General features: G+C 45.6%; 1 protein-coding gene across 21 annotated transcripts in view; it reads right to left on the reverse strand.

The window, feature by feature from the left end:
• PHLDB1 (pleckstrin homology like domain family B member 1) overlaps positions 1-19709 on the reverse strand; it is a 198677-nt gene that overhangs the window by 63469 nt on the left and 115499 nt on the right. For 15 of the 21 annotated variants that reach the window (XM_083162499.1, XM_083162498.1, XM_083162497.1 and 12 more), the window contains 3 exons: positions 17981-18088; positions 13665-13806; positions 12198-12368 (listed from right to left, as the gene is read on the reverse strand). In XM_083162499.1, coding sequence (XP_083018625.1) covers positions 12198-12368; positions 13665-13806; positions 17981-18040 — 373 coding nt within the window. In that variant the 5' untranslated portion in view covers positions 18041-18088. Of the gene's footprint in view, positions 1-8465; positions 9174-12197; positions 12369-13664; positions 13807-17980; positions 18089-19709 lie in introns of those variants that run through there. The other 6 variants (XM_083162504.1, XM_083162495.1, XM_083162490.1 and 3 more) reach the window with 2 other exon arrangements.

The following is a 19709-nucleotide window of genomic DNA, read 5'->3' on the forward strand; positions in this document are numbered from 1 at the left end:
CACCAGTGGACATCACTGGAGCGGCAGCCAACAGAGGGAGAGTGGAAATCACCAGGAAGGGGTTAACACTCTACCTCTTCAGCAACTAACCTGGTGATACATACAGTGGTGTCTGGGCGAGCTTCACTAGGATAATGGGATTAGGATAATGTCTGTACATCTCCCCCAGGATGCTTTCACCCTATGTAGCCTCTCCAGTCTGAGTCTCATGCTGTGGTCCATCAATTGATCCAAGAGAACCTCTCTTACAAATTGGGGCATCAGCACTGGAAAATTAACTGAAGCCTCTTTCAGTAACTGGAACCCACTCACAAGGAGTTGTCCAATCTACTACATTGGTAAATCAATTCTAAAGTCAGGGACAAATCATCTATAGTACCCTGTACTCCCAAGAGTGCCAGTATCTCTGTATTATGGGATTAGGCCAATCTATGCTGTTTCGGGCATCCACAAACAATTGTTCTGGTATCTCAATTTGGATAACCCATTTTGGCATTAGTCTGCCTAATTGTCTGGCCTGATTAATCAATATTGCCCTAACACATAACCCCTAAAATCAGGGGTGGCCAAACCGGTCCTCGAGATCTGCCAACGGTCCACGTTTTCCAACTCACCTAGCTGGTGCACAGCTGTAGTCATTATTAACTGTCACATTTTTGAACCTGCATTCATTCCTACATAACTGTAGATCCACAGGTCCAACCGTCTGTAGATCTTGAGGTCCGGTTTAACCACACTTCCCCTACATGATCTTCCCAGTCTTCATCTAAAACTGTAATGTCACCAGAAAAACCTGATAAAAGTCTTCAAACCCTAACTATAGGTCATTGACCACATGCTAAAAGGTAGTTATGCCTTTCCAATTGGCTTAATCTCAAATATTGTTACATCATTCTACACAAAACAACGTTGTCTTACCTTTTAGGGTGATCAATAGAGTAGAATTCTTACTGACTGCACAATGGTTGGACCACAACTAGCTCTAACATACCCCTCTATCTTCCAGTATATATTTTCTTTATCTATGTTGAGAGCTGTAAGCATGTTGACTAATCGGCCTACGCTCACCAGTGTCCAGGGTTTGCATCATGACGGAAGCCCAACAAGCCTTCATACTGGACTGGGCCTCATAGTAGAAAGGATTCTGGGTAATCCCTCTAATATACTCAATCAATTTTACTTCCTCTACACCACCTTTGCATCCACAATCAGGTTAATCATACATGTTCACTTATCATCAGAGACAGTAAGCCCAGATCAAGGAATAAAGCGATCACATTGCAGAACATAGACAAGGTTTCTAAACATTTCTACAGACGTACTGTAGCGCCAAAATAAGCAGCGGGGAGGCCAAACCCAAAGGTTATGACCATTCAAGTGAGGAAAAGCACGAAGGAAGAAGGACCTGCTTATGAGAACTTCCATAAACATCATGTGCTAGATCCCAGGGTTCTGAACATCTCCTCTGAGACTGGTGCTAATTATGAGTATTCTATCATTTAATTTTGCATTAAAAGTACCATATTTTTCTCAGCAGTTCTCCAGTAACCCTGTGCTATGTATTCAGTCCAATCAGACATTCTTCAATATCTCGTACCTCTCCAGGTGCTCTCTCTCATTCTCCATATAATCATATATGCTGCAAACCAGGTGGTAATGTAATGTTCACCTTATCTGCAACAGAGCCCAAACTTGCAAGGGATTCAGTACTGAATCCCGGCGGTCAGAATCCCGACATGGGGGCGTTGTGGATCCCCCCCCCCCCTTGCAGGCTCGTTGCGCTCACCACGCAGTGGGCCCGATGCCTCGCTCACCACGCAGCTGCCCCGGTGCCTCGCTACACTCTGCACACTATTTTAGTCTCCCTCTATGGGTGGACACCCATAGAGGGAGAAATTGTTGGGATTCCGACCGCCGGGATTTTGACACCATCTGCTTACAAGGGAACCTGGTGACGTGTATGGATAATATGGTCGACCACTGAAGGTAGACATGTCTTAGGTTGACATGGCCAAGGTGGACAAGCATTAGGGTGACATTAATTTTTCACTTTCTTTGTCCCGGATGTCGGCATAGTCAACATGGACACTATTATATTTTCCCACCACGCCATAGTGGGTGGTAGGGTTTGAAATACCACCTGCCGGCACATGATGGCTCCAAAAAAATAAACTGGGAAAAACTCATGTCGACTTTTTTGACTGTAGACCTTCCCATTGTCGACCTAATGCTTGTTTCGACCTTCCGACCCTGTTGACCTTCATTAAGTCAACCTAGTGACTGTATCCATTGTTGACAACCACTGTTCCATTACACTCCGTGCCTCGTGAAAGCGGTTTTAAACAACAACTGACAACCACATATTCTAGGTCCACATTCTGACAACTTTGCTCAGGTTCTTTGTCCCACCGGGGAATATTCCAAGCAATGCCTTTTCCACAGTCAAAGCAAAACCACAGGATCAGGATAACATGGTTTACTCCAATATGGTGAGGATGCAGGGGACCTACGGTATCCAGAGCTATTCATTGACAAAACTTTTACAAGGCTCTGATGGGAGCCTGAGCACTGGGATGCCAGGTGCTGGGGTTGCCAAGCATCACAGAAGGCCTAAAGCGATCTGAAACAAGAGTGTAGAAACTGCCTTGTGTCTGCGCTTCATTGTTCGGCTAAAACCAGCAGTAAAAAGTCATAAACACAGCTGGCTGCAAGGGCCCGGAATGTTAGGGGCACATTTATTAAGATGGGAGTTCTACTGACGATGGAAGGTTGCCTATTGTTCATGCCTACACCTCTTAATATGTAGGATAATGGCCACATCATTTGTATTACAAGCAATGCCTTTGGTGCAGTTATATATGGTTGCCTTTTCTCCGAAACATCTTACATCGGCCATGAAGTTGCCCATATTCTCTGTAGCACGCATCACTGCGTACACAAGTGCAGCCGTTATTACTAGTACTGCCACTTAAACTTACTACATGTGAAAGGCATGCACATAAGCTAGGAATACACATGAACATCTGGCTGCACACCCATCAGATCGTTCTCTTACATTCGTACACCCAGCTGTCGTCCACGTAGTACTCCGTAAAGCCTATTGTGTGGAATTGCGCATTACTCCGCAGCGCATACATATCTGTCCGCTGCAGCTTGCACGTTGACTATACACCGCATATAGCTGATAACCAGGCCCTGTGCATAGATCATCCTGGCAGTTTACTTGGGTATGGGTCATAGGGTCCACCGTCAATTGGTTGACCACTATTGGTCGACAGGCCATAGGTCAACACATTAAAAAGGTGGACATGACTTAGGACGACAAGGTCAAAAGGTCAACATGAGTTTTTCACTTTTTTTGGTGTCTATGTCGACTTACGTCAATATGGACACCGTATAGGTGTACCACGTCCCCTCATGCTTCCAGCATACTATTATAGTCTCCCTCTATGTCCACTTGGATAGTCAAGTACGAAAAACAGCTGTACTGAAAAGAAAAAAATGAAACTCATGTCGACCTTTTTAGTGTGTGGTCGACCAATTGACTGATGACCTATTTATGGTCTACCGACCACATCCCGTTTACTTTGGATCAGGGCAGCAAGTAGAACAATGACTCAGAGGGCCAGATGTACTTAGCCTTGAAAAATGCTAAAATGGAGAGGGATAAACCACCAATCAATCAGCTCCTTACTTTCATTTTTCAAACACAGCTTGTAGCATGACAGGTAGGAGCTGATTGGATGATGGTTTATCACTCTCCATTTTATCACTTTTCAAGCTTAGTAAATCTGGCCCTCAGAGTGCTGGGTTCAACGCAGGACAGCCGGGTAACCAGTAGAGTTTAGCTGTAATTTGTAGATCACAGGACGCCAGCAGCAACATCCCGGATCCTGTAAGCAGAATGACTAGCTCTGAAAAGTTCTTAAATAGACTGTGCAACATTTCTCCTCAGTAGGGGTGATCAACGCAGAAGTAAACTTTAGAATGCAGTCCTCTTTTTATACAGCTTCTACTGTATACACATGCTAGCGGGGTGTACAGTAGAAGCTGTACACTCCCCCCTCTCTCCATTCTGGCACCACTAAGTCTGGGCTAGGACATCACATCCAATGTTTAGTAACTCTAGCCACAAGAAGCAAGGGATCATTCAAAATTGCATTTACACCCAATTCCCAGCAATCTGCACTGAATCATTTGTAAACTTCACCAGGACACTTCCATAGAAGGCACAGACAGGCAGGACAAGCCCTGCATTGCATTCAAGCAAAAGTAGGTGGTGGTCAACGTAAAAACCTTCCCCTCAGGCTACATGCTTAATTCACATCCTGTCTCAGCTGCTGCACAAACATTCTCTCGGTGTCACCCAATACGCTGTCTCAAAACATGGCAATACCTTACAAACCAATAGACTGTTTGCATTTGCTAGAATACAAGGCGAGTCACTCCGATAATACCTAATCTCTGGGGGGGGGGATGTGGAACCAGCCAAAAGTTTCATCATTATGACGACAATCAAAGTATAAAAGAAAACATTGTAAAATAAAAAACAGTACAACATAAAACAAACAAAGGCGCTAGCACAGATTTTTAGGCACAAGGCTACTGGCATTTAAAGGGTGCTACGGTCCATTGTTCAGATTTAGAATCCGCCTGTCAGAGTCAATGAAACGTCTCAGCTAATTATAGGACGAGCACAGAGCCACATACATAACACCCTAGCAACACTCAAAACGACCACCTAAATTTAGTCATTCTATTACGGTACTATACAAAAGTCAGTTTCCAAATGTTATTGCAACATTATCTAGGTAACAACATACACAGATAAATAAGTTAGTAAAAAAAAAAATATCTTGAAAACTACTGAAAGAAGAAAGTTAACATGAAAGTTTATACAAATAACAAAGCCAATAAGATCTTACTAAATACAGCGGCAATAAACTCATGAGTAAATATAGAATGAATAAAACAGCCATAGGAGAAGTGGAGCAATTGTGGCACGTGTACAGAAGTTAGGTGGAGCTCTAGGGAGTCATGCCTGAATCACCCTCAGAGTCACACTGATTGGATTTCTTACTTGCAGGAAGATTACCTGCTCGGGGATGTTGTTTCAGACACTGCCAAACAAGCCTCTTCCCGAGGCTATGAAAATGTGCTCAGGCAAGATTCAAGCCAAGATAGCATGATTTATACAGCATCACTGGATAAACATGATGCCACGTATCAGAATGAAAAAAAGTTTTAAGTACGTAAAATCAGAATTAATATCAGATTTTATATTTTGAATATATGTTTGTAAAAGTACAATTCTTACTAGCTAGATGGGTTTCCTTCCACACTTCAATCATATACTGTTGAGTTCAGTTTCTGCGGACATAGGGGGGTGTTCAATCTCGTTTCCGACAGTCGGAAAACCGGCTAATTAGATAGTCTGTATTCAATCTTGCAACTGTCGGAAACTTTCCAACAGTTGGAACGGCCATGGATTCCACAAACTAGTGTCCAAAAACCGAATTCAATAGGTGTAGTTAACAATATTGTTCAGTGATGTCACCCAACCCCCTACTCAGAACATAGTCAAAATCTGACTGCATCTTCTACATGCCCACACCACGCCATTGCTGTACTTTGGGCTGCTTCTGAACATGCCAGCCCCGCTCGCAGTCGAACAAAGGGGCAGGATAAGGATTCGCATAGAAAAAGAGCCACAATACAAATTTGTGCATTCACAATATGTGTAACTTGCTGCCCAGAAAAAGTCAAACTGCATTTACGTCTCACTCCACATAAGGCCTGTACGAACAATGGTATTGTTATGGCTTAGTTGTAAACAGGGCTCACCAATTATTAAGCTATTCTGCATACCCTCCAACATTTGGAGGGCAGAAACCGGTACACAATTGAAAAAGGGGGCGTGGACTTCAGGAAAGAGGGAGTGGCCAAAGGTAAAGTTTATAGCAGTCTACGTAAATGGTCTATGCACTTTATGCAGTCAAGCTCCTATTGGGTCAGCAGAGCCCGTCTGCCACCACTACCTGAGAACAGCAGGGCGATGCTTCCTCTATGTTGCAGACGCTGGCAGGCTGCGGTGGGGGGGCCATCCCGGCTCACACTATAACTGGCTGGGTGAAACTGCTCACCCCCCGCCGCTGCACTCCCTGCCTACTCATATGTCCCGCTTCCAGGCACAGCTCAGACGGGCACTTCCGGCTGTCAGTGCGAACTACAAACAGGTAGTCTGCAGACCACTATACAGTCACTATAAGTACCACCAGTTGCTCTATACTGTACACGCGGTAAATGATCACAATAAATAATAGCGCAGGTTCTTTAAAGAAGGAACACCGCCTGGAACCAGGCTGGAAGACGGAAAATCGGTACTTTGTTTTTTGCCGGTGCAGACCATTCAAAAACGGTACTGTACCGGCAAAAACGGTACAGTTGGAGGGTATGATTCTGCATGCCAACTTCTTCTCTGCACAGCTCCTAAGATGTTCCTCATTACAAGTGGAGTTTAACCCTCAGTGACCGTTTATATTTATTTCTCAAGAAACAGGAAGTCAGCTTACAGTGTAAATGCTGGGGAGAAAAATTATGAAGGACCATATTTCTTTGCTGTAGAGAAGTAGCCATTTTGTTGTAGCTCATCTTTTCAATAAAATAAAATTTATTTGACAGTTCTATGTGCTACAAGAAAATGGCAACAGCACAAAGTTGTAGCCATTACTTAAGGGGTGTACACAGAGCGATTTTTGCTAGTGAGCGACTTTAACTAAGCAATTTTGACTAAGCGATTTGACTAAATGCACCAGTGACTTTGACTAAGCGATTTTGTCTATGGGCGATTTTGACTATACTAGAATTAACATATCTCCCTCAGCAGTGGATATTTTGACTAGACAGCCAGCGATCTAGTCAAAATATTCTTGCCTGGCAACTTTTTTTTACTAAGCGATTTTATAGGGCGATTTGTCTAATCTTGACAGAGATCTTTACTAACCTTCTAAGCTATTTTTACTATGTAGTTAAAATCGCTTAGAATAATCAGTCCGTGTGTACACCCCATTACCCTCATATCCCATGTGAGAGACAAAAAGGGAAGAGAGATAATGGGAGAACAATGGTCAAAGAAAGAGAATGAGGAGCTATAAAAGAAAACAACATATGGGCCGGTGAAATAAAGAAGGCAGGGGTGTGGATCGTTTAAATCGACCATAGTTAGGTCGACAGGTGGGAAAGTCGATAGGGTTCTAGGTCGACATGGGACAAGGTCGACACGTGTTTAGGTCGACATGTGTGTTTTCACAGTTTTTTTACCCGAATGTCGACACAGTTGGAAGTCAACCGCAGCCGCTCGCTGCACTCGGCACACTATTTTATTCTCCCACTACGCCCTAGTGGATAGTAGGGCATGAAATACCGACTGTCGGCACATGTCGGCTCAAAAAAACTGTAAAAAAACCCATGTCGACCTAACGACCTAACCCATGTCGACATAATGCATATGTTGACCTAAACGTATGTCGACCTTCACCCATGTCGACCTAGAACCCATGTCGACCTAAGTGCTGTCGACAATACGACCGTATCCCAAAGGCAGGTGGAGAGGGGCCTGAGTTTTGTATAATATATACACTGTTTTGCGCTCATGTAAATCAGACAACTGATTACATCTTTGCAGCTCAAGACTATATAATTAGACTAGGCAAGTAATGGGTTTACCATTCACTGTCTAGGTTCTTGAAAAAAAAAAAAAAAATTATATATATATCTCCTATGTGTCCTAAGACCATGCGTGCTCAGGAACACTGCCAGGACAAAGCCCTGTAGCACTGATCCAGGGATGGACAACGGCAGAGCTGGCATTGAGTGGTTGCCAGGCATCTGAAGTAAAAAATCCAGCAATGCAATGGGTAATCGCCATCATATCGCAACCAATATGATAACCATCAATGCTCATAGTCAATATAGAAGCATTCAGATCTTTGTGCAGCGGAATTGCAGGGACCCAACTTTTCAGTCAGCTGCTGACCAACTGGTTCCAATATCCATTTCTACTCCAATGTGTAGCATAAGTGAGGGGTATTATCAGGGCAGCTGTCCCCCATGGGTGCACCAATGCCATCATTCATTACCAGGATAAGGAACCATACTCTGCAGGTCCACCAATGACCAATAAGCCCAATGGGGAACCTTGAGGGTAACACACTAGAGCCGGCACTAGCACTTCCCTTACATACCTGTAGGCTGGTATATTTAGGCATGGCTGGAAGATGATATGTCAGAATACACATGGCTGGGGAATGTCATACAGTGTGTGACACATGTAGTGTGCATGCCTGCTGTGCTCCCTGTGTATCTCACCCTTCTTACCTGCTGAACCCAGACCTATGAGGTAGGAACCGGGACCAGTCTTCCTGGGAAACTTAACCCTATACACCCCGGAGCATGCAAGCTGTTACCTCATCCATATATGTACAGCGCCGGCTCCGCCACACTGTGCACCGATCAGGTTGTCAGCGGCATGTCTGCTAGTATGTACATCCGGGCGGTGCATGTATGTCTGGCTGGCGTGTAGTACGTTAGTGCCGGGGTCACATCCACTAACCACCGGCTGGCTGCACTGCTATGCACCGGGGTACCAGAGCTGGATCTCCACCGGCTGGCTGCTCTACTCCCAGATACCGGGTCTGGATCTCCCCTGGCTGGCTGCTCTGCTCCCGGACACCGGGGCTAGATCTCCCCCGGCTGGCTGCTCTGCTCCTGGACACCCGGGCTGGATCTCCCCCGGCTGGCTGCTTTGCTCCCGGACACCGGGGCTGGATCTCTCCCGGCTGGCTGCTCTGCTCCCGGACACCGGGGCTGGATCTCTCCCGGCTGGCTGCTCTGCTCCCGGACACCTGGCTGCTCTGCTCCCGGACACCGGGGCTAAATCTCCCCCGGCTGGCTGCTTTGCTCCCGGACACCGGGGCTGGATCTCTCCCTCCTCCCCCCTTTCCCCTTTCCCACTCTCCCTTGTTCTTCTCTCTCCCCGCTTGCAGCTGGCAGGGATGCAGTGGGAGGGGAAGACCCGGTCTGTGCTGCTCTGCCACACACCAATCCCGGCTCTCTGGCCGCTGTCCCCCGTGCAGGGGGCAGGAAAGGGAGGGATAGATGCCGCCCCCTTCCGTCCCACCCATACATCTGGCCGCTGGTGCTGTGTAACCGGCTGGCATCACCCTTCCCACCGGCCTCTTCTGTGTAGTATAATCTCCTGTCTGGTAAACATATGTACAGTCCTACAGTGAGCTCACACCGTACAGCACAGTGCCTGCTTCCAGAGGATACATCTGTATATGCCCTGTACGTGGTGGAATCACATACTGTGTGGATACACTAAGTATGGAGGTATAGGTATTACATGTGTACATACATTACATGTCTAGGTATAAAGGTATCACATGTGTACATACATTACATATGAAGGTATATAGGTATCACATGTGTGCATACATTACATATGGAGGTATATAGGTATCACATGTGTGCATACATTACATAGAGGTATATAGGTATCACGTGTGCATAGAGTACATACAGAGGTATATAGGTATCACGTGTGCATACATTACATACGGAGGTATATAGGTATCACATCTGTGCTAACATTACATACAGAAGTATATAGGTATAACGTGTGCATAAAATACATACGGAGGTATATAGGTATCACATGTGTGCAAACATTACATACGTAGGTATATAGGTATCACATGTGTGCATACATTACATACGGAGGTATATAGGTATCACGTGTGTATACATTACATACGGAGGTATATAGGTATCACATGTGTGCATACATTACATACGAAGGTATATAGGTATCACGTGTGCATACATTACATACGGAGGTATATAGGTATCATATGTGTACATACATTACATACGTAGGTATATAGGTATCACATGTGTGCATACATTACATACGGAGGTATATAGGTATCACGTGTGCATACATTACATACGGAGGTATATAGGTATCATATGTGTACATACATTACATACGGAGGTATAGGTATCACGTGTGCATACATTACATACGGAGGTATATAGATATCACGTGTGTATACATTACATACGGAGGTATATAGGTATCACATGTGTGCATACATTACATACGGAGGTATATAGGTATCACATGTGTGCATACATTACATACGGAGGTATATAGGTATCACGTGTGTATACATTACATACGGAGGTATATAGGTATCACATGTGTGTATACATTACATACGGAGGTATATAGGTATCACGTGTGCATACATTACATACGGAGGTATATAGGTATCACATGTGTGTATACATTACATACGGAGGTATATAGGTATCACGTGTGCATACATTACATACGGAGGTATATAGGTATCACATCTGTGCTAACATTACATACAGAAGTATATAGGTATAACGTGTGCATAAAATACATACGGAGGTATATAGGTATCACATGTGTGCAAACATTACATACGTAGGTATATAGGTATCACATGTGTGCATACATTACATACGGAGGTATATAGGTATCACGTGTGTATACATTACATACGGAGGTATATAGGTATCACATGTGTGCATACATTACATACGAAGGTATATAGGTATCACGTGTGCATACATTACATACGGAGGTATATAGGTATCATATGTGTACATACATTACATACGTAGGTATATAGGTATCACATGTGTGCATACATTACATACGGAGGTATATAGGTATCACGTGTGCATACATTACATACGGAGGTATATAGGTATCATATGTGTACATACATTACATACGGAGGTATAGGTATCACGTGTGCATACATTACATACGGAGGTATATAGATATCACGTGTGTATACATTACATACGGAGGTATATAGGTATCACATGTGTGCATACATTACATACGGAGGTATATAGGTATCACATGTGTGCATACATTACATACGGAGGTATATAGGTATCACGTGTGTATACATTACATACGGAGGTATATAGGTATCACATGTGTGTATACATTACATACGGAGGTATATAGGTATCACGTGTGCATACATTACATACGGAGGTATATAGGTATCACATGTGTGCATACATTACATACGGAGGTATATAGGTATCACATGTGTATACATTACATACGGAGGTATATAGGTATCACATGTGTGCATACATTACATACGAAGGTATATAGGTATCACATGTGTGCATACATTACATACGGAGGTTAGATAATAATTTGTGCAGAACTTGTATATGGTGATTTGATAATCATTAAGCATGCACATCCTATATAATAAAAGGCTAATAGTGTGTACACACGGTCCGATTTTCTTTCCGATGTTGACGATATAGTCAACATGGCATCGGATCGGAATCGGATGCAGATCGCAAGGGTTTTAACCCTTGCGATCCCGATCCGATCCCGATGCGCGTTCACAAATCGCAAGCCAGAAAGTCTTGGCTGCCTTGACTATATAGTGCAGATCTGCACTATATAGTCAAGATTGTATGCAAATCGGATGTGCCTTGCGATCCGATCTGATCGGATCGTGGATCGCATCTTAAGGCACATCTGACTGTGTGTACACACCTTAACTCTGCAGCTAGGGATTCAAGTATTGTACATGCCAGCAGCACCCTGAACTGGGCTATATCACGCTAACGCTATGGCGTACATATCCTGTCGTCTGTACATGCAGCTTATTCTGACAATATCATCAGTGACAGCATGTATGCAGCAGGGGCCAGGTGACGTCACTGATTGGTCAGCGTGTATGCCCTATATTGTCTTTTGCATCTCCTGCAGTATTTACATAGTTTTGCACAGCAGCTACATCTAAAGACGAAGCTGCTGTGCTTCACCTCCTCTTCCCTATTCATGGTATGGGGAGGTTACTAGTCTTCTTTCCTAAAATCTCACAATGATGGAGCTGGACAGAAACCCAAATGGGTGAGCCCCTCAGACAGTTGGTGGGTGTTACCTGCTATTATATTCAATACAATAAGAAAAGAACCCATACATATCACAGAAAAAAATATCTAAAATCTGATTGGGTGGAAACATAACATAATGGTATAGATGCAGGACCTCTCCGGTCAGCAAGAGGTTAACTGACTTTCTCAGTGGTTACATGATTGAAGTAATGTCTTCCACTTACCTTGTGATAGTCGGGTGGGTTTGGTAACTGAAAGCCCATCTATAGCACACGGATTACCACAGGGATGAAGGGTAAGAGCGCCATGGATGTTCTCAATGAAGCAATGCTCTGCAGCAATGCCAGGACCTTGTAGGAGAATATCCTTTGATGCATGACCTAAAATGGTCCTCCCTATGACAGAAGATAGATGCTGTGACTATAGGAGAATCAGCAATATGGGGTAAAAGGGTATTATGGCAGCTGCAACCGTGGGTAACAGGAGAGCTAGGCACAGCTCATGGCGATTTTAGAGATCTGGGACCTTATTCTGGTTCTGCGAATTCGCACCCTTGCAAGTGAACCAGATTCCCGCCATACAAATGGTGGTACGCCGGCCCACCATTCGCAATGTGCGTATGCAGCCTGTGGGGTAACACCCACATCATTCGAGGGTCGCCAACCATCAAATGATGTGGAACGTGCACACAGATCTAAGGTTGCTCAGAGCAACCATAGATCTGCGCGCACATTCGGAGGGAAGTGGGCGGGCAGCTGACATCCGGTGATTTCAGCTGCCTGCCTCCCGCACCCCAGTCATTGGCTCGCGTTTTCATGGGAACACCCATAAAATACTGGGCGTTTCCATATGCTAATGGCCCACCCCCCACCATCCGTTCGCAAGTATGGGTACGTGCACCCAGCAAACAGTGTGTTCGCAATGGATACACATACCCAGCACATAGATGCACAAAGAAAATATCGGCTCTGTTCGAATGCACACGGCCTTGCAAACGGACCAGAATAATGTCCCTGGTCCGTATAGGTAGTTGAAATTTCCAGCTCTTACAGAGGACGAGATGTACTAAGCTTGAAAAGTGATAAAGTGGACTGAAAGAAGTACCAGGTAATACTCGGGGGCTTATTCTGGTTCACTTCTTCTGGCAAATTCCTTCTTAGATGGACAAAACCATGTGCACTGCAGGGGGGCAGATGTAACATATGCAGAGAGAATAAGATTTGGGTGAGTAATTTTGTTTCTGTGCATGGTAAATACTGACTGCTTTATTTTTACACTGCAATATAGATCTCACTTTGAAGCAAAACCGCACCCAAATCGAATTCTCTCTGCACAAGTTACATCTGCCCACCTGCAGTGCACATGGTTTTGTCCAGAAGGAGTGAACCAGAATAACCCCCTTAGTTCATTTATAACTGATAAGCCCTAACCACAAATAATAGAAATCTATATCATTGTCACGAGCAGCGTAATATACAAATATTATACACCTTTATAATAAAAGGCTAAACCCTGCTCCTATCTTAATGGGGTGAATTCATGTGTTTTGCACACTAGCGGAAACTAGATGGCGCAAGTCGGAGCAATTCAAGTGTTGCTCCTCTCTGGTGTGCACAGCTGCTGCCTCGGACATCACTCTCTGTCATTTTGATGGGCTGGTATTGGTGACTAGTAATATATATATACTGTACCTTCTTCAAGGGGCAGGAGAGTGACGGCGGTGCTCAGCCTTCCACTTCCCAGGCTCACAAGATGAGGTTTCTCAGTCTGTACCTTCAGAGCCTTTCCTGTGTCTATGAAATCCAGAGGTGTGCTCTGCGTGTGACACAAACCCTTATGGTAGACAGTAACAATACAATGACAGAAAAAAAAAAGGGATACAGTATCCTATTGGCGCACAAAGAGCAGCGATAGGTACAGGGGAAAGAAGGTCACCCAACCCTCAGTACAAACAATTTATACAGAAATGGCTTCCCCTGTCGCACACCGTGCTCACAACCTATATCAATTATATATCCTTAATTTATCTGTAGCTTGATCCGGTTCAGATGTGGGACTTCTTTTCTCAGAGACCTGATGGAGTAGGATCTCTTGTACCTATGGCCAGATGTCTTGACAAAGGTCTGCAAGACAGACCGAAACGTTGACAATACCTGTTTATTCTGTTTTACTACAATAAAAATTAGTATATATATACATATTGATATAACAAAGAAAAAGCTGAAATTGGGAGGAAGGCACTCCTGTAAAGAAACCGAGATAGGATTGAAAATACGCTGTGTTGTGTAAGTGGGGTACGTCCCCCTTCATATCTCTTTAAGGCCCTTATTCTGCTTCGTGCGGTACGGCCCGCGTGCGGCCGTACCGCCGATGTTTTTACTCTGCACATGCGCAGAGGTCAATCTGCGCATGTGCAGCCCCCTTCGCCGCAGACGTATTTCGTCCGCCGCAAAGGGGGCGTATAGGGGCGTGAGAGGCTTCATGCCCTCATTTCCCTATGTGTACGCCCCGCGTTTCATGGGCGTTCCCATGCAAACGCGGGGCGTATGCATGGTAATGAGGGCATGACGCAACTCATGGGGGCGGAAAGCTGACGTCGCCGGATGTCAGCTTTCAGCCCCCATACAAGCTACCACACGGACGATTGTCCGTGTGGTCTCAGCTTGCGGGAGCTGCCGGGGCGTGCGGACCTGCCTTCGATGGTCGACGACCATCGAATGCAGGGGGCAGCTCCCACCATGGTGGAGGCGTACGCCTCCACCATTTTTATGCGGATCGCCAGCCGTCCGTGTACGGACGGCCGTGGCGATCCGTAGGGTGGGCGGGGATTGGTTTGTGCGGCCGGAGCCCCGTGTGCGGCTCTGGCCGCACCAACCAGAATAAGGGCCTAAGATACACTGGGTGAAGGTATATCCACTTTCTGTGAAAGAAATATCACCAGGAGAGGCCACCTGTCGTTTTGAAGCAAATTGTGGTCTTTCTTACGGATAAAAGAAACCTTTATGTGAGGAGCACATCCTTTGTTTGGTGTGAGTAGGGTATGCTACCCTTTTGAACTAATAAAAAACCCACTTCTATCTAACCATTTAATGACCCTGTGAAAACATACTATACCATATTCTATTTTTTTTTCTCTTTCATAGTTCCTTTTTTGGAGAAAAAGAAAACAGAAAATAAGAAAAAATAGAAAAGAAGTCCCACATCTGAACCGGATCAAGCTACAGATAAATTAAGGATATATAATTGATATAGGTTGTGAGCGCGGTGTGTGACAGGGGAAGCCATTTCTGTATAAAGTAACAATACAATGTATAGGCAAATATATTTTCTTATACCCCTTTCACAACGCACAAATAACCTGGGTCCAACCCGGGTTGTTGTTGGGTCAACCCGGGTTACTGTGCGGATTGAAGTGACATTTAGAAAATTCCGGGTCCAGCAACCCAACATTCTAACCCGGTTTAAAAGAAGGGTTTCACCCAGGCCAGATCCGGGTTACTGGGCAGTGTAAATGTGTAACCCGGATCAAGCTCCTCCCGGTGACATACAGTACCATCACCTCGTGTGACATCAGCAACCCAGCTTATTGTTGGGGTGCTGAGGGAAGCTTCACCTACAAATGCCTGGTTACTCCCAGGACGGCACGTGTCCAAATCAGAACCTGGATTGAACACAGCTGTGACCCGGGTTGCTGTGCAGTGTGTACAGGTAACCCGGCGCAAGTGACCCGGGTCCCGTTCACACTGTGGAGGAGGCAGCGCTTGGAGACATCGTCAGCACCAAGTGCTGTCTCTTTCCTCGTCCCCGGTGACGCGCCTCCGCACCGCCCCGTGTGACATCAGCGACCCAGCAATAAGCCAGGTCGCTGCGGGAACTTTCACACTGCTCATTTATAGGTGCATCTGGCATTTGTGGTCTGAATGTTAACTTTATACAACAGTACAGCATTAAAGTATTAAGGTGTAACATTTTGTGCATTACTTAAGGTTTTTATTGGTGAAATAAAGGTGATTTCTTGTATTACCTATTTCTTAAGTTATTGTATCAGGTAAACTATGGAGACCTTCTTAGTGCTCCCTTTTTATATATTATTTTTTGGTATCACCCTTGAATATGGTCCAATTGCCCTATCACAACGGTTCTCAAACTGTGGGTCCTGACCCCACAGTGGGTCCCGAGCTTCTCAGCATGTGGTCGCAACTCCATTTTGCTGACCATCAGGCTGATGACTTTTCTAATCTCAGTCAGTGATTTCAGGCGTTATTTTAGACTCCTCACATACTCCTGTGCCTTTACAATGCTGCCATGTATGTGCTGTATGCTTACTACACATGTGACCTGATGACCTTCTGTAGTAATTTGCTGGGGTCCTGCAATTATTTTTATTGTCTGATGGGGTCCCAGAGCGAAATAGTTTGAGGACCCCTGCCCTATAAGATAGCAGGAGACAAAAACTTCTTCTAAATGAATGCACTGATTTGGTGTTATGTTTTGGCGTTATGTGTTGGTGTTATGCGTTGGTGTTATGCGTTGGTGTTTGGTGTTTTGTGTTGGCGTTATGTGTTGGTGTTATGCGTTGGTGTTATGTGTTGGTGTTATGTGTTGGTGTTATTTTTTGGCGTTATGTGTTGGTGTTATGTTTTGGCGTTATGTGTTGGTGTTATGTTTTAATGTTATGCGTTGGTGTTATGCATTGGTGTTATGTTTTGGTGTTATGTCTATGTCAGCTTCCGCTCTTTTTCTTTATCTACTTATGAGATTAGCTGGTAATTCCAAAAAAAACTATTATACACTAGGTAAATCCAATTACCATGGGCTGTTATAATTAATCTGCAAATACATGTACTTTGTATGTGAAGCACGTGTGGCTACAGTATATGATAGCATCAAGCTTGTAACAACGAGTTTAACATGTAGTTCCTTCTGATGGGATCAACTGGCTGTTATAGAAATTGTCAAAACCCTACATGCAAAATGTATACAAATTTCAGGGAGAGCAGGACACCTCCATCTTCACCAGTTTGGATGTTTGATGACTCTAAAGACACAGGGCCTTATTTTGGTTCTAATTCTCTCTGCACAAGTAACACCTGCCCCACCTGCAGTGCACATGGTTTTGCCCATCTAAGAAGGATTTTGTCATAAAGAATGAACCAAAATAAGGCCCACAATGACACTATCTACTGTCTGTCAGCTGCCCGGGTGGCAAGCCCCATGTAGATGCTGCTATGAGGCGCAGAGCTGAAAGGGGCCCACCTTCCCTGTGAAAGGAACATGTGCTATATACACAGGGGTGTAACTACTACCTTCTGGGCCCCATAAAAAAGTTTTGAAAGGGCCCCCCGCCACAGGGGGAGGGGGTGACAGGTGTGTAGGGGGGAGGGAGATAGAGAGAGATTATATGAAAGGGGAGGGGGTGTAAAGGGGAGGAGAGAGAGAGATAATCACATCCTCTTTCCTCCGACCCACAGTTGAGGCTGCCCTGTGCCCCCTTACCAGTAAGTATAATTGACAGCTTCGGGCCTCAGAGGCTTCAGTCTGTTTCCAAGGTCCTGGGTCTCCCACACAGAGCAGACAGCAGCACAGGGCTTGCGTGTTTCGCGCCGGGGCTGGTCATTAGATAGTGACGTCAGTCCCCGGCAGCATCAAAGAAGGGAGAGGGGGGAAGGCTGCAACAGCTGAACCCCATTCCTCTTCATTATGTAGCGCATCGTCGCTAGCAAGGGAGGGGGCAGAGACGGCACCACCGGCACTGCCAATGTGGCTGCGGCACTAATAAGGAAAAAGGGGGCAGGGGATGCCTGCTGGGTTATGTATATTAGTAAGAATTTTGAAAATGAGGTCAGACCCTGTCACTGCCTGTATAATATTTATATATTTGAGATTCTCATGTAAACTATTGATCATGAACAAAAGCTAGCAAATTACAGACCAGCTTACAGTTTTCACTCTCAGTGCAGTTCATTAAAAAATCGTATCCAATGTGGTAGGCAAATCCTCGCATTACCTGTGTGAGTGCGTGAGTTTTCCGGCAAGGACTTGCCATTTCCCTTTTTAGTGCTTTCATCGCGTCTAAAGCTTCTGTCTCCGGAAGGAAATCTGTTTCCAAATGATCCTGTGAAGAGATAAGAGAGATAATCCAGTCATGCAGGTTCCATAATATTTAGAGGGATATTATAATGTATTATTGTGATATATGATTTACAAACCAGGAAAGGGGAAGGTGGTTTAACAAAGCTTCCTCCCTGCTTTTGGGGGTCATTTCCAGTGGTGGATTTGCCACTAAGCACATGAGACAGTGCCTAGGGGTGACACTTGCTGAGAGGGCATGCTGCTCACACATATGGGAGCCTTGCTAAGCTGATGGCCAGTGAGACCAGGTGTGACTTACTTATACCCCTTTCACACCACAGCTATAACCTGGTATTTTGCAGCAGACTTCCCATCCGCCAAACAGACCCCGCTGGCAAGTACCAGGGGAGGGGGGGGGCACTGCCCGGACAGCGCTGGCAAGTAATAGGGAATGGGTGAAAGTGGGTTCAATGTGAAAGGTACAAAAACCAGTAATATACAGTTTACAGCATGCAATGTGAAATGGGTTTAACTTGCTTTGACCCATTTTAAGAAACGTTTAAAAAACCGAGTCAAAGCAGGTTTTGGAGTGTGAAAGCAGCATTAGTTAAAAGCCCATCAACATGAAGGCTTCAGCAATGTACTTTCCCTTTGAGCTGTGACAGTTTTGAACCCACAAATTCTCCACCACACCCCTAGTCCCTATCTGCTCCTAACTCCAATCTGTCTTCACAGCTCCCTCTCTCCATATCCAGCAAGACTGAAACCGATCAGTGTCCCTGCAAAAATAGCTTTCACTTTCTGTTATGACATCTCTTATCACACAAAATAGTAACTTGGTCCATCAAATGGCCTCTAGTGGTCAGTGGCGGTACTTCACCTCATAAAGGTGAGGAGTAATTAGCCATATATATATATATATATATATATATATACTAGGTGATTCATCGCGCCCTACGGGCACTCTTCACACTGTCCATGTCGACACATGAGAATGAATATGAAAACATTCAAAAATGAAAAATAAATCTTTAAAAACTCATGTCAACCTTTTTCATTGTCGACCATAGCCATGTCAGTGTTTTGCTTGTGCCGACATTTAATCCGGGGGTTGCCGTGAATCGCGCGGGGGGTGTGTGTCCGCGAAGCGCGGGAGGGCGGTCGTGGGGGGTCCCGCGAATCGCTGGAGGGAGAGTTGCGAGGGGGGTGGTGCCGCAAAGCGCGGAAGGGGGGTCGCGGGGGGGTCCCGCGAATCGCTGGAGGGAGAGTTGCGAGGGGGTGGTGCCGCGAATCGCGGGAGGGGGGAGTCGCAGGGGGGGTGCCACGAATCGCGAGAGGGGGGTCACGGGGGTGTGTGTGTGCCTCGAATCGCAGGAGGGATGGGTCGCGGGGGTGTGTGTGCCGCGAATCGCAGGAGGGGGGGTCACGCAAAGTGGGTGGGGGTGGTGCCGCGAAGCGCGGGAGGGGGGTCGCGGGGGTGTCCCGCGAATCGCTGGAGGGAGAGTTGCGAGGGGGTGGTGCCGCGAATCGCGGGAGGGGGGAGTCGCAGAAGGGGGTGCCATGAATCGCGGGAGGGGGGGTCACGGGGGTGTGTGTGTGCCTCGAATCGCAGGAGGGGTGGGTCGCGGGGGGTGTGTGTGCCGCGAATCGCAGGAGGGGGGTCA

Source organism: Crinia signifera, chromosome 19 (genome assembly GCF_055691185.1).
Source record: "Crinia signifera chromosome 19, ASM5569118v1, whole genome shotgun sequence".
NCBI classification, from domain to species: Eukaryota; Metazoa; Chordata; class Amphibia; order Anura; family Myobatrachidae; genus Crinia; species Crinia signifera.